The sequence below is a fragment of the Canis lupus genome, chromosome 35 (assembly GCF_011100685.1).
Source record: "Canis lupus familiaris isolate Mischka breed German Shepherd chromosome 35, alternate assembly UU_Cfam_GSD_1.0, whole genome shotgun sequence".
Classification (NCBI taxonomy): Eukaryota; Metazoa; Chordata; class Mammalia; order Carnivora; family Canidae; genus Canis; species Canis lupus.
In genome coordinates this window covers 17,941,638-17,967,676 of record NC_049256.1, presented here as the reverse complement: position 1 = coordinate 17,967,676, position 26,039 = coordinate 17,941,638, and the positions used below count along the sequence as shown (strand labels likewise).

The 26,039-nt window shown below is 42.6% G+C and overlaps 1 protein-coding gene and 1 pseudogene across 8 annotated transcripts in view; one reads left to right on the top strand and one right to left on the bottom strand.

Annotated features, from left to right (window-relative positions):
* KIF13A (kinesin family member 13A) overlaps positions 1–26,039 on the top strand; it is a 211,477-nt gene that overhangs the window by 173,098 nt on the left and 12,340 nt on the right. For 5 of the 8 annotated variants that reach the window (XM_038584241.1, XM_038584239.1, XM_038584238.1 and 2 more), the window contains 17 exons: positions 1,676–1,837; positions 2,784–2,957; positions 5,110–5,261; positions 7,096–7,228; positions 7,426–7,572; positions 11,170–11,208; positions 12,836–12,935; positions 14,374–14,500; positions 16,288–16,343; positions 17,621–17,745; positions 18,010–18,186; positions 19,505–19,597; positions 19,801–19,953; positions 20,946–21,023; positions 23,250–23,297; positions 24,366–24,477; positions 25,619–25,770. In XM_038584241.1, the coding sequence (XP_038440169.1) occupies positions 1,676–1,837; positions 2,784–2,957; positions 5,110–5,261; positions 7,096–7,228; positions 7,426–7,572; positions 11,170–11,208; positions 12,836–12,935; positions 14,374–14,500; positions 16,288–16,343; positions 17,621–17,745; positions 18,010–18,186; positions 19,505–19,597; positions 19,801–19,953; positions 20,946–21,023; positions 23,250–23,297; positions 24,366–24,477; positions 25,619–25,770 (2,028 nt within the window). The remainder of the gene's footprint in view (positions 1–1,675; positions 1,838–2,783; positions 2,958–5,109; positions 5,262–7,095; positions 7,229–7,425; positions 7,573–11,169; positions 11,209–12,835; positions 12,936–14,373; positions 14,501–16,287; positions 16,344–17,620; positions 17,746–18,009; positions 18,187–19,504; positions 19,598–19,800; positions 19,954–20,945; positions 21,024–23,249; positions 23,298–24,365; positions 24,478–25,618; positions 25,771–26,039) is intronic. The other 3 variants (XM_038584242.1, XM_038584240.1, XM_038584236.1) reach the window with 1 other exon arrangement.
* Positions 5,630–6,479, bottom strand: LOC102157073 (annotated as a pseudogene).

Here is a 26,039-nt window from a genome sequence, read left to right as displayed (position 1 = left end):
ACATCTGTGCTCTTTCTGTAGTTTGGCTATTATGGACATTGCTGCTATAAACATTGGGGTGCAGATGTCCCTTCGTTTCATCACATTTGTATTTTTGGGGTAAATACCTACTAGTACAATTGCTGGTTCATAGGGTAGCTCTATTTTCAACTTCTTGTGGAACCTCCATACTGATTTCCCAAGTGGCCGCACCAGCTTGCATTCCCACCAACATGTAAGAGGTTCCCTTTTCTCTGCATCCTTGCCAACATCTATCATTTCCTGACTTGTGAATTTTAGCCTTTCTCTCAGTCAGGTGTTCTTAAGCTAGGGTCTGGGTGGCGCTTTGAGTGTTCCATTCATCCCTCTGAAATTATTTTAAAAATGTATCTGACTCTCAAAAACATTGAAAAAGAGCTTGAAAATGATTATTTTCAAACTGATTTCTCCTGTTCCCCTCTTCCCCCTCCTCTAACTGATTCCTCCATATTGGTCTCGCTCATCCAGTACCACTGACCAATTTCTCAGGTCTGTGCTGCCAATGCCAGTTGCTATGTGAAAGTTGGGTCTAACCTGCCTTTAAAAATGAGGCTTACTATTTAAGATGACACAGCACTGTCAAAATATGTGTCACCTTTACAGCTCTAGCCATTGCAACCCTAACCTGTGGCTGAAAGATAACTTGGCCAGTTACAGCTCAGGGAATGCCAACTGCAGGATAATTCTTGTCCCTTAATTCATTTCTATGCAACCAGCTATAAGAGAGACAGCACTAAACTATGCCTATCCAGAGGACCACCAGAATATGGAGGATATTTTAAGTCTTTGAGGGAGGCAAACTGTTTTAAAGGAACGGATTCCTTATAACTTGTTATCTTTGTACTTGTCAATCCTCCTGGGATAGGTCTCATTCCCTAGGGGAGCCTGCCATCACCCTGCTCCCTCCTCCCCATTGAGTTACATACCTATTCTCTGCTCCCAAGAGAGTGGACACTCCCATGAGCCTGCTATGTCTTCCCATTTACTTTTTTTTATTTTTTAAGATTTAATTTATTTATTCATGAGAGAGATACAGAAAGAGAGGCAGAGACATAGGCAGAGGGAGAAGCAGGCTCCCCACAGGGAGCCTGATGTGGGACTTGATCCCAGGACCCTGGGACCACGACCTGAGCCAAAGACAGATGCTCATCCACTGAGCCACACAGGTGCCCCTCGGTTTACTGTTATAAGTGCAGAACTTAGTGTAGTTCCTGGCACACAGCTGATTCCTGGATCACTTTATCGCATAACAACCCGCACAAATCTCTGGACTAGTTGTCTTGGTATTCCCATGAGGCAAGTATTTGATCAGAGGAGTTAAACGAATGAATATATGAATGTGGAAAACAGACAACTTCAAGTAGAATATGATAGCTGGGTGTGCTCAGTTCTTGGGCTGCCTGGAAAGAAGGACGGGAACAAGGCTGATTCCAGAAGGCAAGTGGCAGAGAAGCAAATGGCTCCAAGTCAGACAGGGTGATTGCAGGGGCAGGTGAGGGGATGGACTGGCCACAGAAAGGGTGAGTTCCCCATCGTCAGAAATGGCCCAGCAGGAGCCCCAGGGCTGCTCCCTGGGAGTGTAGTAGAATGCTCTCTGTCTTAGGTCAGACTCCACAGGATGCCTATCAATGCCCAGACACTCTGGTCCCCACCTCAGGTTGCAGGGCGCCTCCATGTGGAAGTGATGCGAGTGACAGGGGCTGTCCCAGAGCGCGTGGTGGAGGACGACTCCTCGGAGAACTCCAGCGAAGGCGGGAGCCTTGAAGTCGTGGACAGCAGCGGGGAGGTCATTCACCGAGTCAGGAAGCTGACCTGCCGGGTGAGAGGACGAGATGGGTAGGCGCCCATGAATGACCCTGTTCATCCAAAGCAGTTCTACAGAAAATCTTAGAGGAGATTTTCTTAGGGCATAGTAAACATTAAACAGTCTGATCTTAAGTACAACGGTGGGCAGGACTCTTTCCAGAAGTAGAGCACACTTCCTGAGGCCAGTTGATGAAATTTTAAAAGCCCTTGTGCATTTAGCATGCAGGGAGTGTATATTGTTCAGTGAATCAGGCTTTTCCAGCAAGGGTTGCATCTGTGTCAGAAACTCAGTCACTAGGAAAATTTAAGAGGATGTGTGCCTTTGTTGCCAGGTCCTCATGCTATCGTCATGGTTCTGGTACAGACCTGTTATTGGCAGAAACCTTCGTGTGCCAGATATTTTTCAGATGTCAAGTGGATAACTGATTTCTGTATTTCCTCACTGACTCTTAAGTTTAAAATACTTGAAGTAAGAATGTATACTTTAATGTTATCTTTCTTTCTTTTTTTTTCTTTAAAGATTTTTTTATTTATTCATGAGAGACCCAGAGAGAGAGGCAGAGATACAGACAGAGGGAGAGAAGCAGGCTCCTCGAAGGGAGCCCCATTCGGGACTTGATCCCAGCCCCCAAGACCATGCCCTGAGCCAAAGGCAGATGCTCAACTCCTGAGCCACCCAGGCATCCCTAATGTTTTTTTTTTTTTTTTAAAGATTATTTATTTATTTATTCATGAGACACAGAGAGAGAGGGAGAGAGAGGCAGAGACACAGGCAGAGGGAGAAGCAGGCTCCACGCAGGGAGCCGGACACAGGACCCGATCCCGGGTCTCCAGGATCACGCCGCAGGCCAAAGGCAGGCGCCAAACCGCTGAGCCACCCAGGGATTCCCCCCTAACGTTTTCTTTACGGGAATTATAGTGCATGTTTTTTTTATTGTTGTTATTTTATATCTCTTTAGGTAAAAATTAAAGAGGCAACTGGGCTGCCCTTAAACCTCTCAAATTTTGTCTTCTGTCAATACACATTCTGGGACCAGTGTGAATCTACAGTGGCTGCCCCGGTGGTGGATCCTGAGGTGAATTCCCCTCAGACCAGGGACGCCCAGTACACCGTGACCTTCTCTCACTGTAAGGTACGGGCACCCTTACAGAATGAGCTGCGCGGGAGGCAACCCGGGTGCCATTCAGAGCTCTTCTTATAACTTAGAAGTCTCCTCCTAAGAATGTTTAAGGAATGTAATATGTGTGTTGGACTTTTTAACCTCAAAATGTTCTTCAGTACAAATTCAAATGGGAAGTATTTAAAATAGAGTCTGAAAGACCTCTACCTGAAGTCTTATGCCCGAGAGGTGGAATGGCCAGTGACAGTTTGTACACCTTTAGATAAACTTTCTATGCCCTACAACTTTTATGTGTGTTGTCAATACATGTTCACACACAAATGGGCATAGATACAGTCTCTTACCATCTTGAATGCATAACTTTTAAAGTTTTTATTTATTCATGAGAGACACACAGTGAGAGAGACAGAGACATAGGCAGAGGGAGAAGCAAGCTCCCTGTGGGGAGCCTGACGCAGGACTCAATCCCAGGACCCTGGGATCACAACCTGAGCCAAAGGTAGATGCTTAACTGCTGAGCCACCCAGGCTTCCCACATGTATAACTTCTTGCAAAAGTTTTTTACCAAAAATGTCACATTATTTGTATTGTAGAATTATGCCTTTTAATATATGTGAACCTTTTTTCATTCTTTTGAATGTGGTATAGCATTTCAGGCATAGCATTCTGATGTGCCATATGAGGTTTTAAGGAAAATGTAAATGAACAAGGCGAATTTCTGGTGACTGCTGGTTGTCCCTGTCTTGTGGCTATAAGCTCCCCTTCCTGACTTTCACGTCAGACTCCCCATGGGTTGTTTCTGACAGACAGATGCTACCTTCTGTGTAATTTTGGTTTTCCTTGTACAATCCTTCACAGATACTCCAAACCCCTTCCTTTGGAAATGGTGCTTTTTCTTTCTGGCTCTACACATACCAAATTTCACATAGGTAAAGACTGTCAAGTCTTTCTTTTTCTGAAAACAAATAGTCCAGTTTTTTTTTCTTTCGCTTATATTCACCAAGTTTGTTTCTCAAAATCCGTATTATTTTTTTGTTATTGTTGTCTGGATACTCTGAAATATTCCCCATCTTTCTTTGGATCCACAAAGCTGTTCTTGTAGAAGGATGAAGTCTGAATTTTAAGTACATTCTAGTTAACAACTGGTTTGATAAACACTAGTCGCAGAGTCCTTGGATTCACTGCATGACCCTGGGTTTTTTCCATCAATAAATGTGTAGATTGTATTAAGTGATCATTAGTTTGTTTTCCTTCTAAAATTCTGGCTCTGTCTCCAAACTAAATAGACAAGAAGGTAAGTAGTAGCATGTTCAATCAGTATAGCACAGGTCTTTCCAGAAGCCACAGAGTTGTCTTCCCCAGAGATTCCAGTAAGATGCTGCTGGAAAGAAGCTCGGTGTGGCCCCTCGCCTGCCGCTTCATTCAGTGTGATTTCCATACTTTTCAGTCCATGCAGCATTCACTTCCTCACACTCCTCTGTCTGCTTTTTATGATGAGCTGGAGTGGGAGACTTTCAGAGTAAGAGCACAGAATCATGAAGTTAATCATAGGAAATTTAATTCTATTTTCAGTCTCCCAAGCCAGAGCAAGGAGCAATCAGACATTCTTTTTTTTTTTTTTTTTCTTTAAATGATGTGCTGATTAGTTTATAGCCGTGGGAGTTCTGAGTGGTCCTGCAGAACCAAGAATGCAGATTCCCTTCTGCACCCCACAGGCACTGGAATGTGGGACAGGACACATTCCTCAGTGTCCACATTGATTGAAGAAAGAAGTCCATTAAATCATTTCTTCCTCACTAGTATGAAGAGCTGGTATTTTGGGGTTTGTTTTTTTTCTTTTTTAAAGATTTCATCTGTTTATTCATGAAAGACACAGAGACACAGGGAGAGGGAGAAGCAGGCTTCCTGTGGGGAGCCGGATGTGGGACTCCATCCCAGGACCCCAAGATCACGACCTGAGCAAAAGGCAGACGCTCAACCACTGAGCCACCCGGTTGCCCTTGTTCCGGGTCTTTAACACAGCACAGGTGGTTTTCCAGTTGGGATTCTGCAGACTAACAGCCTCCAAAGTGAATCTCTATACAATCAAAAGGTAACACGGAAATTTCACAGATTGCTCTGTGAGTGATTCTTGCCGTTCTTCCCTTGCTCCCGCTTATCCCAGGACTACGTGGTGACCGTAACAGAAGAGCTCCTGGAGTTCCTGTCTGACGGAGCCCTGGCGATTGAGGTGTGGGGCCACCGCTGTGCTGGGAATGGTAGCTCCATGTGGGAAGTTGACTCTCTTCATGCAAAGACGAGAACGTTGCATGACAGGTTCGTACTTGGCTGGGCTGGATGCAGGGTCACAACTGGCACCAGGACAAAGGCTAAGGGGAGGAGTCCCCAGACCTGTCTCCTCCTTTGGGAAATGGGAAGGATAAAAGGAACTAGCAGGCATGGAAGACATTCAATGGCGAAAGGAAGGTCTTTTCAACAAACAGGACTAAAACAACTGCATATCTCCCTATAGACAAAACCTACTTTGATCTTGGCCTTCATGATACACAAAGCTTATTTTGAGATGGATCAGAACCTTCAATGTGAAAGATAAAACTGTAAAGCTTACAGAAAAAAAAAAAAAAACAGAATATTTTCCCTTTTTTTCTCCCTTTTATAGAACAACATTTATACTCCATACCCAGCTACCAAGGAGTACCTGTTGTGCTGTGGGTAGTGGCTATGGATGCCAGGCCTCTCTGGCTTCCCACCCTCTGTTCCATGATGGGGGTGGTGGTCAGAGAGGCTTTGGGGGCCACGGTGCTCACGTGGTGAGACACAGACTTCTTAGGGCCAGTCTCATCATGTGGGTCCCTGGGAAGCACAATCTTCACTTTGAGGCCCAGCTCACTCCATCTGAGCTGCACATGGCACACTGCAGTGTCACATAGCAGTTGACAGGGTCCCCATGGAGAGTCAGCAGGCCATCCACAAACTTCATGGATACAGCCCTCTGCCCTGGGAGTTTCCTAGATACCACAACCTCACTGTTCTTTGGCCCCACTCTCCATGATGGACCATGGCACAGCATTGCAGGCCCTCCACACAGCAAGGCCTCCTGGGAGCTGGTCATGCAGAGACTCTGCCTGGGTCATAGCACACAGACTTCCCATGGCCACCCTTCCAGCATAAAGCTCTCCCCTGCCCTCAGGAAAGCCAAATCTCTGCTGAACCACTGCAGTCAATTCTCAGATCCACCAGCCCTTTTTGCCAAAAATATCATGCATCCTGGTGGCCAAGATAATAATTTTTGTTCTGGTTGTGTAACTTGCACCTCAACTCCAGAGTAGCCATCTTCAGCCAGTTCCTGAATGAGAAACTCGTTCAATTCAGCTTTGAAGGTGCCTTGGGCCCCAACTCCCTCTTCTTGGAAATTTGCCCCACCATATTGCCCCGCAAGAGACCTTCTTATAAAGTTGATCCTCTGTCTCTTCTGTGATCCAGCAATCCACTTCTAAGTATCTCCGCAAGAAAAATGAAAACATAAGTCTGTAAATAGACTTGTTCACAAATGTTCTTGGCAGTTCTTTTTGTAATATCCCCAAACTGCCAACAACCCAAAGGTGTGAGAACGTTTGATAAGCCAATTGTACCACTAGTCGCGTAATAGAATATTACTCAGCTCTAATAACAAGGAAAAGGACTATAGCTCCCCATTTGAATGAATCGCAAAAACATGATGCTAAACCAAAGAAGCCAGACCTAAAAGAGCGTACTATCATTCCCTTTCTGTGAATTTCTAGAACAAGCAGAACTAATCTCTGGTTATATGGCTGCTGTGGGATGCTGTGGATATTGAATGGGAAGGCCATGAGCAAACTTTCAGAGGCACATGGTGGGGGTCCTTACAGAGGTGTGTGCATTTTCACAATTCATCAAACTCTGTGCTTGATATCTGGACATTTCACTGAATAAAAGTTATATACCTCAATAAAATAAATACAAAAGATGTATACCATCTGGTTGTTTTGAGAGGTAGATAAGAAAATCTACAGGACACACATAGCATGATGCCCAGCCCATAGTAAGTGCCCAGTGGATAGCGGTTCATTCTTACTTCTCATAATGTCCCTGGACGGTGACACTTGTTCATTGGAATGTGTTTTCACAGGTGGAATGAGGTAACACGAAGAATAGAAATGTGGATCTCCATATTGGAGTTGAATGAGCTAGGGGAGTACTCTGCGGTGGAGCTTCACCAGGCAAAAGATGTTAATACGGGAGGCATCTTTCAACTCAGACAGGTACTGGGCTTGCTTTTGCTTGTTGGGTGTTTCCTTTGGGTCCCACGCTTACACACACTTTTTGGGAGTTCCCCAATTATGTGCCTCTGTATTCCCTGATTCTCTTCCCTTTCTTTACCCTCTTCCCACACTCTGCCATTCCCATTCCTGGCGCTCATTGGTGCATCATGCCCCCTGCCCCACCCCCACCTCTACAGGGTCATTCCCGGAGGGTGCAGGTCACTGTGAAACCTGTACAGCATTCAGGGACCCTGCCACTCATGGTCGAGGCCATCTTGTCTGTCTCCATTGGCTGCGTCACCGCCAGGTCCACCAAACTGCAAAGAGGGCTGGACAGTTACCAGGTAAGACGAACAGATTTGGAATAGTATGTACGAGGCTTGGCTAATGCAAAGTTAAGGCAGCAGTGATCTTGATGGAGACTTTTGGGGAATATGACAACTCCTTTTCTTGACCTTGTATCTGCACCTCTCCCTTCAAATTTCCATTTATTGCTTTTTTACTGGATTTTAAATACTATACCAGCTTAGTGTCCAGTAATAATAATTGTATTTGTAAACATACATATGAATGCTATGTTCCTCATTTACTTTACATAGATTTCATTTTCTGTCTGGCTCCAGTTATGTTGGATATTTAAGGCCACTTGTTAACTGGCCTGGTCCACTTTTATTAATACAAAATTGCCCCCATACACTGGCATAATTAAGCAGGTCTTTGAAAGCCTTTCTTTCTTCTTTCTTTCTTTCTTTCTTTCTTTCTTTCTTTCTTTCTTTCTTTCTTTCTTTCTCTCTCTCTCTCTCTCTCTCTTTCTTTCTTTCTTTCTTTCTTTCTTTCTTTCTTTCTTTCTTTCTTTCTTCTTTCTTTCTTTTTTAATTAGAAGTTGTCCTCACGATCATTTTTGCCCATTAAATCCTTTTTTACTAATTCTTCTGTTCTCATTTTTAAAAATTGACCGTGATAGGGCACCTGGCTGGCCCAGTTGGAGGAACATGGGACTCTTGATCTGGGGGTTGTGAGTTTGAGCCCCATGTCGGGTATAGAGATTATTTTTTAAATAAATAAACAAGTATTTTTTTTTTTAATAAAGAAGTATTTGTAAAAAGTAAAAGATGAAAGGATCTAAGAATTGATCTTCATATTACCAGTCACAGCTCTTTATCACTCTGTGAGAATAAACTTTAAGATTAGGAACTTGTGGGGATCCCTGGGTGGCTCAGTGGTTTAGCGCCTGCCTTCCGCCCAGGGCATGATCCTGGAGTCCCGGGATTAAGTCTCACATCGGGCTTCATGCATGGAGCCTGCTTCTCCCTCTGCCTGTGTCTCTGCCTCTCTCTCTCTCTTTCTCTCTCTCTGTCTCTCATGAATAAATAAATAAAATAAAATCTTAAAAAAAAAAAAAAAAGATTAGGAACTTGTCTGCAGTGGCCAGGAAGAAGGCATGTACTTTTGCTTAGTCCCTGGTTTACTGTCAGGTATGAATTAGGGACTGGGAAAATCAGCCCATTGAATTCTGGCTCCCTCACTGCACATGAGAGAGAGAGCTCTCCCTGCTGTGACAGGAGGAAATGTTTCTTTGTGGAGTCTGCATGGAAGCCCAGCCCGTCTTGAGAATGATTCATCTTCTGTCTCAGTTTCCTTGGGCTCCCTGGCATTCAGGCAAAGACAGCATTCAGGCAGAGACCGCTCTGAAAGCAAGAAGGAGCATTGGCTTGGCCTATGAGGCCTTAAGAAGGCATAATTTTGTCAAATACCGCCTTCTCTGTCTCAGGCCAAAATCGCCCCTGGTTCCCAGAGCCAGGGAGAGTATGAAGGAAGGTATAGGACAGTCTGCTATTTTAGGGCAGCCTTCTCACCCAGATTTTTCCTCATGTGTAGGGTAGGAAATTGGGTTGTATGGATTCTCATCCCAGCTGAGTCCCTCACTCGGCCTTCAACTTTGGGGGTGGCTGCAGGGCCTGGTAGAAAGGTCGCCAGCCTGGAACCAGGGGGCCTGGATTCTCTTTTTTTTTTTTTTAAGATTTTATTTATTTATTCACGAGAGACACAGAGAGAAAGGCAGAGACATAGGCAGAGGGAGAAGCAGGCTCTCTGCAGGGAGCCCAATGTGGGACTCAATCTCAGGACCTTGGGATCCTGCCCTGAGCTGAAGGCGGATACTCAACCACTGAGCCACCCAGGCACCCCAGGACCTGGATTCTCAAGTGTAGCACAGCCTTCCTGGTTACCTTGTTGGGATCATGCAAACCTCGAATTCCCCTTCTCTCTTCTCCAGAATGATGAAGTAAGCTGAATAATTCCCTGAGATCCCAGTCTATACTAAAATTTTGTGGCTTAATAAATCTCTAATCTTAGATAAAACTTTGAATTTGCCTCCTTAATCATGACCTATGAAACAGGTATCATCAGCTGACTACATATTCCCATTTTAGGAACCTTACAAAGATTGATTATATGCACTTTTAAAACCACTCTCCTCCTGAGTTAAAACTGATTTTTGAGGGGATCCCTGGGTGGCTCAGCGGTTTAGCACCTGCCTTTGGCCCAGGGCGCGATCCTGGAGTCCCGGGATCGAGTCCCGCATCGGGCTCCCGGCGTGGAGCCTGCTTCTCCCTCTGCTTGTGTCTCTGCCTCTCTCTCTCTCTCTCTCTCTCTTTCTCTGTCTATTGTGAATAAATAAATAAAAATCTTAAAAAAAACTGATTTTTGTCAAAATTCGAGCATTACTTCAATATTAGGTATGCATTTAATAAGTTAGTTATTCAAATGATAGTAGTGGTTTCCAAACTAAAACAAAAGTTCATATTTGAAATCTATGCAGAGAGTAAGTTTCACTGTATTTTTAAAGCACTTTTTAAAAAGCAGTATATTTTGAAGTATATTTACGTATGAGAGTAATGTAATTATATTTTTAAAGCATTTGGGGAAAAAAAACAGTTTGTCTTTTTACTCCTAGACCATTTCACTGCATGTTTGAGTATTACCCCTCCAATAACCATATTAAAAAAAGACGATTGTTATGTGGGCCAGCATTCCTTTTGAATAGAACTCGCCACTGTATAGATGGTTATTCCCTACAAATAGGAGTTCCTCTATTCTTATGTCTGAGGAAAATAGTCCCAACTAAATCCTTTTATTTTCAACATGGTGATTTTGTTTTGCCAAATGTTTTTGTCAAAATGGTTATTTTATTACAGTTATTACAAACTCTTGCCATGGGTTTAAGACAGTTCTGATTTTTCTCAACTGATTGGTGTGATGCTAGTATAACCAGTAGTGGATAACAGTAGGTCCATATATTCAACATGGCGGGCTGTGATCTTGTGGCAGTAGTACAAGGCACCACCTTGTCTGTGAATAGCCTGAGGCTCCCAGTGGGCTTTCACTTGTGATGATTTCCTCCTTGCATGTGCTATAGTGCAGAGAGGAGGACGCCAAGTGGAGAGACTCACAACCTGGCTTCCAGTCCTGACTCTACCACCACTGTGTGATCATTTAATTCTCCAGGAGCCCTGGCTTGCCTCATGGCTAAGCTAAGACGTTGAACAATAGAGTCTAGTTTTGCCATTTTGTCTAAATCCATTCCAAATCTCAGATAGCCCACCCAGGAATGCATACCCACCCTTCACATAACAATAGGGTAAGGCCTGGCCCAATGATGTTGATTCCTAGTCCCATCTAAGAGAGTTCTTGTTTTATAAATGACTGTTTTCTTTATTAAAAACATAATGAAACAAAACTCAAACTCAAATTCTTAATTATAGACAAGTGAATTAAATCCACTAAGCCTTTCTCACAATTCACTTAAATGTTTTATTATACTGGTGTTATGTGGTTATGTGTGCTGTCCATTATAATGTGAGTGTTACGCTTAAAGAATTATTTGTGTGCTGTTTGAGAAACAAAATGCATGTCCTTTGTGTTTATTTTTTTCCTACCAGAGAGATGATGAGGATGGTGATGATATGGATAGTTATCAGGTATCACTGCTGCTGTCATTCTGTGGCATGGGGCACAGCTACTGCTAATTGCCAGCATCTGCAAAGCAGAGGGCAGGGAGGAGGAAGGAGGACCATCGAGGAAGAATACGCAATTTTTCCCTCGCTCTGGACTTGCTTTAAACATAATCGGGGATACGATACTCTTTCTGTAGATTTCTCTGTCCATTCAAAATTTGTGATCAAATACTGCACTGCTGCTGTGTCATCTTGAATTACCTTGTAAAGACTTTCTTCTTTTTTTTTTTTGTAAAGACTTTCTAAGCAAGACCATTATTGCTGTATTAAAGTAATGATTTTAAAAATCGTGCAACTATCCATCCATAATCCTTAAGTAGAATTCTATGCAAAACTGCGCTTAGCTCCTCAGCCAAGAGAGTAGTATTGTTCTAATACGCTGTTTTAGTTTAAAAGTCTCTTGCTGGATAGGAAATTGAAAACATTTCATGCACGTTGCTTAGCTGTGGTTAGCCAGTTTCCTTCTCGCATTAGGACCAAGCTTAATTATCCGTAACTTGGAGAATTTAAATCTCAGCTTTTTCTTTTGGGAAATTTAGAAAAAAAAATGCAACTGCAAACTTGTATCTAGTCAGCACTGGCTGGCCTGCTGCCATGGAATGTGGAATAAAAGGAACAGGCAAGGCAGCAAATCCGGGTGAAGTGTTCTGGGTTCCGTCCCCAGGCTTTGTAATGATTCTCCAGTTTTCCCAGGGTGCTTTCCTGCCTGGAAACCGTGGGTACGTTGTAGATAAAACCTCAGAAGTCCTCCGCTGTCTGCTCTTGATGTCTTCAGGGTTAGACTGGAATTAGGCAAGTCAGAGAGCGTTTTGAGTAGAATTGATGGGTTTCTTTCCCTCATACCTTTACTAAGAAAGAAAACAAACAAAAACTTCAGGGGAAATGCCAGTCTCCCCTTGGATCTCAGCAATGCCATTAACTAACGTCCTGCCGCTGTGTGTGCGCTTCCTGCCGCGTGGTTCACGGTGAAGTCCCAACAGCTGCTTCTGGGAGTTCTTAAAGCATGGCTGACTGCATGTTGGGTGTTTGCATGGGTGACTTTTGGTGAGCCTTATGGTAGAGGTTGGAGGTAAAATCTTTACAGCAAGTTTGAAAGGTTCTCTGCTGATCTATTCTTTGCATTTTAGAAAATACATGTTTTCAGGCCATTGAACGATAAACTATAAAATGCCTGTGTTTTTGTGTTTTGGGTTTTTTTTTCCATTCCATTTGCTTTTCCATGGTTTGGGCTCTGTTCATGATGTCCTTCTGCTTGGAATCACACATCCTTCAAATGAATAGCTCAATTTAAATACACACACACACACGATGTAAGAATCATCCCAACAGCTGGCGTAGTTTGAGCTTCTCTTACTTTTAAGTATAATTATCCTTTTGGAAATCCAGGGGCTCTGATTTCTGAGTAATGGGTTCCTCAATCAGCATGCTGTGTTTCTGAGGTCTCTGCTTTCTTGCATATTAATCACACAGCAATGTTCAATGGCCTTTCCTAATGAAAACCCTCCTGATCAATGTAAACATCTTTGTAAAAAAAAAAAAAAATAGTCGTCTGTGTATTCTACAGGAAAATGTTTTCCCTCCCTGATGTCAGGAAGAAGACTTAAACTGTGTGAGAGAGAGGTGGTCTGATGCACTCATCAAACGACGAGAATACTTAGATGAACAGATTAAAAAAGTCAGCAATAAAAAAGGTATGTGAGGGGCACCTGGGTGGCTCAGGGGTTGAGCATCTGCCTTTGGCTCAGGTCGTGATCCTGGGGTCCTGGGATCAAGTCTCACGTTGGGCTCCCTGCAGGGAACCTACTTCTCCCTCTGCCTATGTCTCTGCTTCTCTCTGTGTGTCTCTCATGAATAAATAAATTAAATCTTTAAAAAAAATTTTTTAAAAGCTATGTGGAATTAAACTCCCTCCTGGGAGTAGCCCTTTCACTCCTAGACAGTGGTGGCAGGTTTTCTTCCCTCAGTTGGACAATAACATATGAGTGTTTTGACCATCTTAGTAACAATTACAGATAGTAGCAAACCCTTTTGTACAGTGTGGGATCTGAAAGTAATAAGTATTCATGAGCCTGTCCTGTGAACTGTGACATTAAACATTAAACTTCCATTTAGTTGTGATGAATGCAAATGCAGTATCTCTGGGTTTTGATCTCATTATAAGGCATTCCAGGCCCAGAACCAGAGGCTGACAGCAGCTGGGGGGAGGTCCCTTCTGAAACCACAGCACTTGCAGGTCAGCGCCTGGCTCCTGTTGGGCGGCAGCCATGCACTCAGTGCGGGTGAGTCTGAAGCTGGCCTGCAGCTCCCACGGCCACTCAACTCTAGGGATGCAGTTTGCTTCTGCTGGCAGCAGCTGCTAGAGTTCCAGGGTAGAGCTGTGTTCTTAGAACCCTTAGTCTCTCATCCTATGATCCATTCATTGTGGTTGGTTCTGCACCAAAGGACACGTTATGAATGTTAATCTGTTCTAGGTAGAAGTTAGCACAGGGGTCCCCCTCAGTAAATCCCTGTGGCTCAGCGTTCTTGGTGTCAGTTTGTGGATGTGCTCAGCTTTGCTCATGGAAACTCACTTTGACGCTACCCAGATAGCTCCAGGGTTTAACTATGAATCAGACAGTTTGCAAACATGTTAAATAAAATCTCTTCTGTCAGGAGCATAAAAGGCAAAGTTAGTTTTACAGAATATGGTATGTGGTGTGTTTTAAACCTCTGTAAAGCGGTGTATACTCATAAAGCAAGGCAATATTCATCATTTCATTGGATCTTTCCAACAAGTGTGTAAAGTAGACATGACTTGTATTGTCCCTGTTTGACTACTAGGAAGCCCGGACTCGTCTGTTGAGTAACTTCCCCAAGAGTATAGAACCAGGAAAAATAACCTGTGTTCTCCTCCCTGTCCCAGTGCTCTTTCCGTGTCCTTTCCTTGAAAGTCCATTGAGTGTCCTAGACTCACCAACCTTGTCTGGGTGCTCAGGCTGGAACATCGAAGCCTCATCTCCTTTTTTTAAACATCATGGATGTTTGAGCCACTTGGGGATGTCACCAAGTGAAAACCTATTTGTTTTATTTAAAATTTGGAAATTGTCTTTTCCCCCATATTGCTGCTCAATCAGTCATTTTGTCCTGCAGAGAAGACGGAGGACGACATGGAGCGGGAAGCCCGGCTTGTGGAGCAGTGGGTGGGGCTCACTGAGGAAAGAAACGCTGTGCTGGTGCCTGCGCCGGGCAGCGGGGTCCCTGGGGCGCCTGCCCACTGGTGAGTGTCCTTTTGCCTACGCAGGCTGGACAGGATGGTGCGGATGGCCTGTGCTGGTGTCCTGCGAGTGACTTTCCAGGACTGTCACAGTATATGCTAAGTGCCATGAGCTGCGAGGGGAGGGGCCACCCAGCTCTTGTGCAGCTGACTTGCTCTCCCAGGAAGCCAGCGAGCATCTATTTGTTACTATTTGTCCAGGAAGTAAATACCACACGTCTCAGTTTCTCCACATGAGCAGCTTGGACAGTTTTCTGATCTCCAGAAATTCTCTTATGTTGGCCTGAAAGAAGGCTGTTTCCAGAATCCACGTGAAGAGGGGAGAAAACATATTTTCTTATGAGCCCTCATCCCTGCTCAGTTTGGTCATAACATAGAGTCCGCTCTTGAGCACTAAATAACCATGGCCAGTCAAGTGATTGATCGGTCCATCCCGATGCAGATCAGAAACAGCATGGTCCCCTAGGCTCTGGACTCAAATAGATCTGGATTTAGTTTCCAGCTGTAGCTCTGTAAGTGTTAAATGTTAACTTCTCTGAGGCTTTAGTCTTAATCTATGAATGGAGCTCCATTTTTGGTACTATTTTAAGGATTAGAGATATTGTATTAAAAACACCTTGCCCATGATCCTCATTTGTTAAGTGGTGACTACTCTTGCTGCATCTGATTCTCATTCTTATTGTAAGAATATATCCTAGGACGCCTGATGGCTCAGTGGTTGAGTGTCTGCCTTTGGCTCAGGTTGTGATCATGGGATCAAGTCCTGCATCAGGATCCCTGCAGGGAGTCCTGCTTCTCCTTCAGCCTGTGTCTCTGCCTCTTTTTCTGTGTCTCTCATGAATAAATAAATAACATCTTAAAAAATATACATATGTCCTAGGCATTTAGGAGAAATCCGATTCCTTTTGAACAGAGAATGTACATGCCCAGATAATCTCTTTAGGTTAGGCATAGAAACATCAGCGGTGTTATTTGTGTCTATAACAATAAAGGGAAGTATAACGGATTTGATGGTATTATGAAACCAGAAAATCTGAATTTGCTGGCACTAAATTTGTAATCTGATGTTTCTCCCTGCAGATTGTCCCGCTGTCCTGGAATCCTGCAGGGCACACATGCAGTCTGTCTGCCAGCCACGTGTTGCAGACAGCCACCTCATTCCCTGAGGCCCTGTCTAGACCGTCTGTCTCCTTACCCCAGTCACTTTCATTTGAGTCATTTCCAAACTTTAGATTGTCTCAACTGTTTGTAAGATGTGGAGTCCTCAGTCCTGTCCCTAGGTATTCTGATTCACAAGAGAAAGGATGGGTTCAGGACTTTTCATTTTCAGAGTCCCCACCCCCACCTCCCAGGTGTCTCAGATGCACACAGGCCAGTTTTTGATAAAACACTGCTTTGGTCTTTTCATACACAACCCTTCCTCCTTTGATAGGCCTTTTGTCCTCTCCTCAGTGTTGTCTTCTTGTTTACTTTCTCTGGGTTCTGATCGTGTCCCCTGTCTCCAGTATTAACAGCATCCCTTCCCTTTTTCCCCCTCACTAGAACTATTTCTAGAAAGCCATTAAATAATCTATGTTTCACTTAGTTACATCTGATTCACATAACTGGTAGTTTTTTGTGGAAGTCACATAATTCTCATGATATGTATTTACAGGGATGTCAAGAAATGTGCAAATATTTCATGAATAGAATTACTGCCTCCACAGTGGTTCTCTTCTATGCCTCTATGTTTGATTAACATGATGTAACACACATATTTTGTGATGATTAAATTTTGTTATTAAATTTAGGGTCCCACCACCTGGAATGGAAACCCACATACCAGTTCTCTTCCTTGATTTGAACGGTAAGCAGACCCCAGGTTCCAGGGGCCCTCACATTTCATTTAGGTTTGTAATCTCTTCAGACCACCTGATTGTGATTCCTTAAATTACTTCTCTAGTCACTCATGTGCTGTATCTAGGTGACATTTATAGTGCAAGCAAATGTATAAACCTTGACGTGTAGCATCACTAGGGAGAGAGAAGTGGATATTTAATCTTAAAAAGAGAGTTCTGAGAGTTAAGGAACTATACACACACACACACACACACACACACAAACATTAAAACAGTTATGGTTGGGAGACTTAACGGACAGAGGTTCTGAATCTTCAGGCTTTGCAAGGGCCTAGGAATCTGCATTTCTGACTAGTGTCGTTTGCTCCCCACCCCCCCATAGTGCTGATGCCAGAACGTGATTACAGCATAAACCCTCTCTTAAAAGTGGTTCTTTACTATAGCAATGGGATTGAGCCTGCGTGAACCAAGAATGATGGTTCTCAATGGATTTTAGCGGTAAAATCCATTTTCAAAATGAAGTCTTAAATGGAACCCTCTATGTAGAATACAAAGGCAGAATTGCCAAGTGGGGAGATGGGTGGGCTCAGGCAGGCTCATCTGCCTGGCCCCTGGTATCTCAAAACACAGCCTGGAATTCTGTTATTTGGAGGGAAGACCAGCCAATGACTTTGGCTCTTCATTGGCAGAATTGTTTAAAAGCCTAAAAGCAGAATGTGTGCCTCGTGAAGTGGTGGGTTTCCTGTTATTGAAGGAATAAGAGCAAATGTTGGATGACCACTTACAGATATTTGTGATGGTTCCATCCCATATGGCGTAGGGCATTGGGGGAAGATGATTTTTGCATTTCTCCCAAGGGCTTAGAACTTTGATTCTAAATTGATTATTTAGCTTTACAAATGTCTAACCATGTGTAACTTATGTAAGTAGGACACAAGCCTAACACCAAGTTACCACAAGGAATTGACCTTAAAAAGCAGTAAAGTGTCAGCTGTGTTTTTGTGGGGAAAATATTTGCTCCTGGACTACGTATGGAATATATTTGTCCATGTTATTGGAGATTCACAGGGTACCTTTTTGGCTCTCATAGTTGTTTCTATAAAGAAAAAACCTATCTTGAATATCAGAATCTGTATTTCAACTGTGGTATCAGGAAGGAAAGAAAAACATGAAATGCATTACACGTAAACTTCATCTGTGAAAAGCAGATTTAAAAATTTTCAGTGCTTGCTTTAAAAAATGACTTCTCCTCCCACTTGTCTTTCTGTGCCATGGACTTGGTCAGCGGATGACCTCAGTGCCAATGAGCAACTCGTGGGCCCCCACGCATCGGGCGTGAACTCCATCCTGCCCAAGGAGCATGGCAGCCAGTTCTTCTACTTGCCCATCATAAAGCACAGTGATGAGGAGGTACTTGACCACTAAGGTTCCGTTCATGGGCTTCAGATTAGTGCACATGCCTACAGGCCTGTCTTCTAATTGAAGTGTTGTGATCTGCTTTGGGGGAAAGGGTTGGAAACATTAAGAAGTTGGGTGTGTGTTGTCACACAGAAAAAGTGAGGAGATGTATGATTCCGCCGGGTTGCATTTCTCTTCTCACTCTCACATGCGATGTCAAAGTGCTGCCCCTGAGCCGTGTCTTTTCCCTGTCCCCAACCCTTCTCCTGTTCTTAGGTTTCAGCCACAGCCTCCTGGGACTCCTCAGTGCATGATTCCGTTCACCTGAATAGGGTCACGCCGCAGAACGAAAGGATTTACCTAATAGTGAAAACCACGGTCCAGCTCAGCCACCCGGCTGCTATGGAGTTAGTATTACGAAAACGGATTGCAGCCAATATTTACAACAAACAGGTAGTAACGGGGCCTGATTCTGCTCTTGTGCATGTGAGCTCGAAGTGTCTTCCTTCCCTCTATCACAAAGTCGAGTTTTGTGGTGTTGATAGAGTGGATATGCAACACATAAGCCAAGTTACAGTCTTATCCTCATGCTCCCAGGTAATGGGGCATGAGGATAGCATAGGCAAATGTCACCCACCAAAGGGCTTTTCCTCCTTGGCTGACTTGAGACCCATAATCCTAGGAGGCAGTAGACTGTGACATTTCAATATTTGAGAAAGGTTACATGCCAAGTCCAAGCAGGTTAGTGACAAAACAGGACAAGGAGCAGGCTCTAAACAAATCCCTGCTGCTTCCCCAGATCCCATCCCAGAGGTGCTCTTGGCAAAATTGACCCTCTCGTTTTTTTTCTGTGCGAGGATACATTGATTAAACCCTATCAAGATTATGGGGCATCTGAGTGGCATAATTGATGGAGTGTCCAATTCTCGATTTTGGCTCACATCATGATCTCAGGGTTGTGAGATTGAGCCCATATCAGGCTCTGCGCTCCATGTGGAGTCTGCTTGAAAGTCTTTCTCCTGGGGGATCCCTGGGTGGCTCAGCAGTTTGGCGCCTGCCTTCAGCCCAGGGCGTGATCCTGGAGTCCTAGGATCAAGTCCCGCATCCAGTCTCCCTGCATGGAGCTTGCTTCTCCCACTGCCTAGGTCTCTGCCTCTTTCTCTGTGTGTTTCTCATGAATAAATAAATAAAATCTTAAATAAAAAAAAGAGAGAGAGAGAGAGGTTCTTTCTTCTTTTTCCTCTATCCCTCCTGCTTCTGCTCTGTCTCTCTCTAAAATAAATAGGGATGCATGGGTGGCTCAGTTGGTTAAGCACCTGCCTTCAGCTCAGGTCATGATCTCAGGGTCCTGGGATTGAGCCCTATGTTGGGCTCCCTGCTCGGCAGGGAGCCTGCTTCTCCCTCACCCTCTGCCCCTCCCCCTGCTTGTGCTCTCTTTCTCTTTTTCTCTTAAATAAGGAAATAAATAAAATGTTTAAAAATTAATAAATTTTTAAAAATAAATCCTATCAAGATCCAAAGGAAGGCTGCCAATAAGAGAAAAGCAACCCCCCAAAAATCCTGAATCAGCTGCAAATTTGTAATCTAATCCCCAAATAACAGCTGGAATCTGTTGTCCTTTAGGGTCAGAGATGAGGATTTTTCAGCTCAGTTTTTCTGAGTATTGTATGTGTATCAAAAACATAGTATTTGTTAATGCTTCTACAATTTGTAAAATGCCAAATAACTTACATGTTTCACATTGCTTAATCCAGCTTTCCTTTCCTACCAGAGTTTCACCCAGAGTCTGAAGAGGAGAATATCATTGAAAAATATATTTTATTCCTGTGGTGTGACCTATGAAATAGTATCTAATATACCAAAGGTAAAAAATATTTTTTTTCTTAAAAATATTTCTTAAAAATATTCTTTCTTAAAATATCAAAATAGTATTAGAGAATGTGTTCATTTCTTAGAACTTCTAAATTGTTTTCTCACCACAATTTGGATAAAAATATTGTTCATGTAAAAGTATTGTAATTGCAAAAACAAAAACAAAGTATAGTAATTGCTTTCTCATCCCTTCAGGCAACAGAGGAGATTGAGGACCGGGAAACCCTGGCTCTCATGGCAGCAAGGAGCGAAAATGAAGGCACTTCAGATGGAGAGACCTACATAGAGAAATACACACGTGGTGTGCTGCAGGTGGAGAACATTCTGAGTCTTGAACGGCTCCGGCAGGCAAGTGACAGCAGTATCTGGAGCAGGGGGCCAGAGCACCAGCCTTCCTCCCAAATGGACCAAGATGAATTCATGTACCAAATGCCTTCCCTGTGCATCCATCAGAGGAGGATAACTTGAGTAACATTCTTCCTAGACAGAGTGGTTACTGTGACAAAATAGTAGCAAAAATGAAAATAATGTCTACATTCTATTGAATACCTTCTACTTTTGCTCTCCGTGCCCAAGTAATTTAGATGTGTTCTTTCCTTTAATCTTCTAGATTGCCCTATGAAGGAGATAAACACTGTTAGAATCCCCTTTTGTAAATTAGAAAATTATGGCCAGCGGAGGTGCACTGCCTTGCCCATGGGTACACAGCTAAGAGGTGGTACCAAGTCAGCTGTAAACCAGGAAGGTTCGACCCAAGAGCCCCCATGATAGCCATGTGCTATTAGTGTTTTCCTAATTTGGGGGGGTCTGGGTTACCTTCTGCAGCAATAGTAGGACATTTAGGTGAAACTAACCCACTAGGTAGTGGAATTCTGAGACACGAACTGTCAACAGTAGAAGCAGCAGCTGAAGTTTGTAGAAAATGCATTTTTAGCAACAAGAGGACTAAGATTGGCATCTGTCAGAAAAATCTTCCTTTAGTGGAAGTCCCACTGAAACGGCTATGCGAATAAAACACAAACAGCATCAAAGTTAATGATAGTTTTGCAAAGGATACATATAGTTAGGGGTGTTTCTTCTACATTTTCTCTGTCTACCCCTGTAAAAATTCCACAACATAAATGTCTTTAGTTCAGCAGTTTTCCTGGTCTTGTAGAAAGTGTTTTTGGTAGATGAAGGCAAAAGAGGTAAGTGGGTACAATAAGATTCTAGCTTTTGTGAATATGGGAGGGAGTGTGGGATTGAAATGATGTGTATTCCTGTATGTTCTAACCTTCCACAATAAACATATTATTTGTCATCAGAGGGGGGGAAAATAAATGCTCTTTTGACATTTACAGGCAGTCACGGTCAAAGAAGCACTGTCCACCAAAGCCCGGCACCTGCGGAGGAGTCTCAGCACGCCAAATGTTCATAATGTGAGCACACCCTGCCGAGGGTCTGTTGCTTCTGTGACATGTCTCAGGGCTTGGGGTGTGGCATGTGAGGGCCCTGGGGCCAGGGTTCACTGGTGTGGGCATCCCGTATTGCCAAGCCTCTCCCCTCTCCTAGGGAGGCACACGCGAGAGTGTGCTTATGGTCACATGCCTGAGTTTTTAGTGGAATCTTCCAGATTTCTCTTCAGAAAGTTATGTACTTGGTAGAAGTTTCTTGAGACACAAATTGAATGTAGTTGGTTTAAGGGTGGTCAAGTCAGCTAAAAATCCTGGCTATCATTTTCTTAAAGAGAGGAGGTGGGATGCCTGGGTGGCTCAGCAGTTAAGCATCTGCCTTTGGCTCAGGGTGTGATCCTGGAGTACCGGGATCGAGTCCCACATCGGGCTCCCTGCATGGAGCCTGCTTCTCCCTCTGCCTATGTCTCTGCCTCTCTCTCTGTGTCTCTTGTGAATAAATAAAATCCTTTTTAAAAAAAAAGAAGGGAGGAGGAATTCCATAATTTTTAGAGATTCACAGAGAAGTATTTATGGATAAAATTTTTTAAGTCAAAAAACAAAATCAGAATAAAAAATTTTAAAGGATAATAAAAACTAGAGCAGAATTATAATATATTCAAAGAAGGAAATAATAAAGATTAGAACAGAGGTGTATGAAATAGAAAACCAATGATAGAATCAACAAAGCTGAGAAGCAGGCTTTTTGAAAAGACTGGTCAGGGCAGCCCTGGTGGCGCAGTGGTTTAGCGCCGCCTGCAGCCTGGGGTGTGATCCTGGAGACCCGGGATCGAGTCCCACATCGGGCTTCCTGCATGGAGCCTGCTTCTCCCTCTGCCTGTGTCTCTGCCTCTCTCTCGCTCTCTCTGACTGAATAAATAAATCTTTAAGAAAAAAAAAAAAAAGACTGGTCAAATGGACTGACTTAACATTAATTGCAGAAGGAAAGAAAATATTGGGATAATATAATTCCAATATTGGCAATAAAAAGAGACATATCACTAGAGAGGACAGAGATTTAGACAGGATAAAAGCAAACCTGAAGGTTATATCAGTAAATGTAAAAGCTTCAACAAAATAGAATTTTCCTACAAAAAACAAATCATATAAGAAAGAGAAAGCCTGAATGCAACTATCACCATAAATAAAGCCTAAACTCAAGGAAAAAGACTGTTCAGTCATGGGAACACACAGTATCAAAGAAAAATTGGCACATCGCCCTAACAGATCTATAAATTCCCAACATGATTTCTCATAGAATTTCATAAGCTGACCCCAGAATCGCTATGGAAGAGAGTGTTGCAGGTGCACACAACTTTCTCTACAGCACAGAGATTCCAGGCCTTAATATGCACTCTAAAGCTTCTCATAGAAATGTGAGATGGGGGCACCTGGCTGGCTGACTCAATCGGTAGAGCATGTGACCCTTGGTCTCAGGGTTATGAGTTCAAGGCCCATGTTGGATCTAGAGATTACTTAAAATAAATAAACTTAGGGGCACCTCTGTGGCTGTGGTTGAGCTTCTGCCTTCGGCTCAGGTCATGATCTCAGGGCCCTGGGATCCAGCCCCACATCAGGCTCCCTGCTCAGTGAGGAACCTACTTCTCCCTCTCCCTTTGCCACTACCCCCACTTGTGCTCTCTGGCTCTATCTCTCTGTCAAATAAATAAATCTTTTAAAAAATAATAAACGTAGAAAAGAAATAAACATAGGATGTATTTAAAACTACTGAAATGGTATATATGTCAATAATTGTGGGATACAGCTAGAGTGATACTTAGGGATAGTAACAATAATTTATTTCATCAGAGTGTGTAATAGAGAAAAAGTAGCAGTGGGCTAGATATCTACCTAGAATAGAACAAGTAAATTATGAGACTAATGAAAAAGACCATTCATATATGGTAAGATACCACTTATTTAATTATAAAAAGATGCAAAATATATGTTACATGTGCCTATATATTTATATATAATATGTGCATATATTTTTATATATAAATCAATTTTTATGTATATATGGTAACTGTACAAAGCCTGTATGGGAATAATCAACCCCAGATTTAGTACAGTTGTTACTCATGAGGATTGCAGAAAGGAGGTTGAGAAGGTCATACAGGCTTCAACTGTAAAACTGGCATTACATTTCCATATTTCTATGTAATTTATGTTAAGTACATCAACCACATTGATAAAACCATGGATCTCTTACAGGTCTCCTCCAGTCGACCAGACCTTTCAGGCTTTGATGAAGATGATAAGGTGTGTACCAGTAGTGTGGGCATGGCTAGGTTACTAGCAGAATCAAAGTCTGAAAAGTTAGGGTATCTTGGTCTTTTTAAAATCTCAGGACTTCCATCTTAATCTGATGTGGATCTTTGTCTCCACGTGTCCATTTCCAAGTACAAAGACTTGATGTGGAATTGCTTTGTACTTAGTGTCAATGTTGTACCTTAGCATATTTTCCATACCCAGATAGTCCTACACAGAGCTGAATATCTGTGTGTTTATGGGTCTACCTCAATGATTTAAGAAAGTATTATATCTACCATTGCAAAATCAAAATTATTGCAACTAGGTATGTTAGGGATTTAAAATTAAGGATGTTGTGCAACATGACCTTGCTCAGCAAATATTTCTTGGAGCATATATTATATTTAATTTATTATGCTGGGGACTGAGTGATTCAAAGAGTAGAATCAACAATTGTATCCAGAAGTTTAAAATCTAGTCTTTAGATAAGGCAGGCAACTCCAGAGAAATATGAAGATGAAATAAGCTTATGATACACAAATGGAGTTTTCCTTCTTTACTATACCAGTATCGTATGGCAGTTTGATACTTTTAAATCTTGGGCTTATGTAGAGTGACCATACCCTCTGGTTTGCCTGGGCAGTCCTAGCGTGTGCCTGCTACCAAAGCGAAAATTATTAATGGAATCTATTCACTCCAAAAAGTGTTTTCATTGTGGTCTCTCAATTATCTGGCCACCCTAGATACACACCAAATTTATCAATGTCACTCCCTTTGTGGGGGAAGGGAGGAAAGTGGATGGGACCTCTGGGCTTCAGAAGGGGATTTCACTCCACTTGTAATGAGTTTATTAAACCTTGGACAAATATAATATTAACTCTTGACCTATATCTTGAGTAGGACACTATTTGGCATATTATTCAGCCGCTCATACTTTTCTATGTTTAAAATATTCTATTAATAAAAACAAAGAAGAGTACATACTGCCATTAAAAAACGGGAAAAAACTGAAATCTGGACTTCATTTCTCACTTTAACAGGACTTAATTACAGCTAACCCATATCTTTACCTTGTAGGGTTGGCTAGAGAACCAATTAGACATGTCTGACTACAGCTCCAGCTATCAAGATATAGCCTGTTATGGAACTTTACCCAGGGATTCGCCTCGAAGGAGTAAAGAAAGTAGTGGTGAGATTTTTTTTCTCTGAGTTCTTTGTTTATAATTTCTTAGGAAAAGCATGAGGGGCAAATTCTTTTACGGGTTGGATTTAATAAAATAGGAACCTGAAATTTTAATAGACTGGATGATTCTAAACTATCTTCTTGAAGAGAATGTATCATGTTCGCTTATGTGATTTCCTTTTGCTTTAGATCCGGTGTATCATCCAGATAATAATAATAATAATAGGCCTTTTGTGTATCACTTCAGAATTTTCAAATCGGTTTTCCCACATCATTTCCTGAATTTGAAGTCCCTTTTGAGACGCAAATCTTACATATTATGATCAGACTTCATTCTTTACCAAAAGAATATATACCTGCATAATGCTTTTGTACTCAAAAGATTTTTTAGAATATTTTTATTCCTAAAACGGTTTCAAAAATGATACCAGAAATGAATTTGATCACTGACAGCATTATTACCTAACTATATAATCTCCCAGTGCCCTGAAAGGAACAGCATTCTCTGAAAACATAAATCAGCTCTGTCACCTTATACACCTTATACATTACCTACTAAGTGACATCATATACCAGTGAATTAGGAAGAAAACACAAAGGAGGGACAGAGGTCCCTAGAAGTAAGAAATGAGTAAAAGCAGGAAAGCAGAATTGTTCTTTCTTAGTCATATGGAGCAGCAGGGTGACTTGAAGAAAAATGAGGCTTGTAAGAAAATTTATACAGTATCCATTCATTGAATATTTATTGAGCCTCTTCTTGCTATAAGCAGTGAAAGATACAAAAAGATCTAGATCCTAAGATTGAACTATGGAATGACTAAGTGCCCAAGTGCCTAGAAGGGTAGTAGACTCTGGGAATTCAGAGCAACATGAGATCAGCATGAGTTGAAATCAGTCTAGTAGGCAGCGCTTAAGGGGGATCTTGAAAAGAAAGTAGATAATTCAGTGTCTGCTTTCTTCGATGCTGCCCAGGCCTTTGCTGACTTCTTGTGACTGATAGATATGTCTCCACCGCTGCCCCAAGTCTGTTTTAATCCTTAGCCAGATCTTAGCCCGTTGATTTCTTTGCCATTGCGGATATTCCCGTGGCAAGATGGTTACCAGGCTTCCTGTGCATCTGTCAATCCATGCCTGTTTGTCTCTCCAGGTTGTACATCAGAGAACCCCCACGCCTTAACAGTCAGTCCTTTTAAAGCATTCTCTCCCCAGCCACCAAAGTTTTTCAAACCCTTAATGCCTGTAAAAGAAGAGCATAAGAAAAGGATAGCTCTGGAAGCGAGGCCGCTCCTAAGCCAAGAGGTAAGTGCTGCTCGTCTTGTACTGTGTAGAACAGAGCAGAATCATGCTGCCTGTGGCATGGTGACAACGCACCTTAACAAATCGAATGCTGCCCGTAGATGTGTGTGGGTCATGCAGGTTCCTGGTGGGATTTCTTGCGTGGTGGTCTTGCTGTTATTTTCTGTTTGTTTATGGCTTTTCAGAGTTTTGTTTGTGTGGTTTTTTTTTTAATCTTCAGTGAGAAAAGAGACGTTCCCCAGGTGTTTTGAAAATATGACAGGCTTTATTTA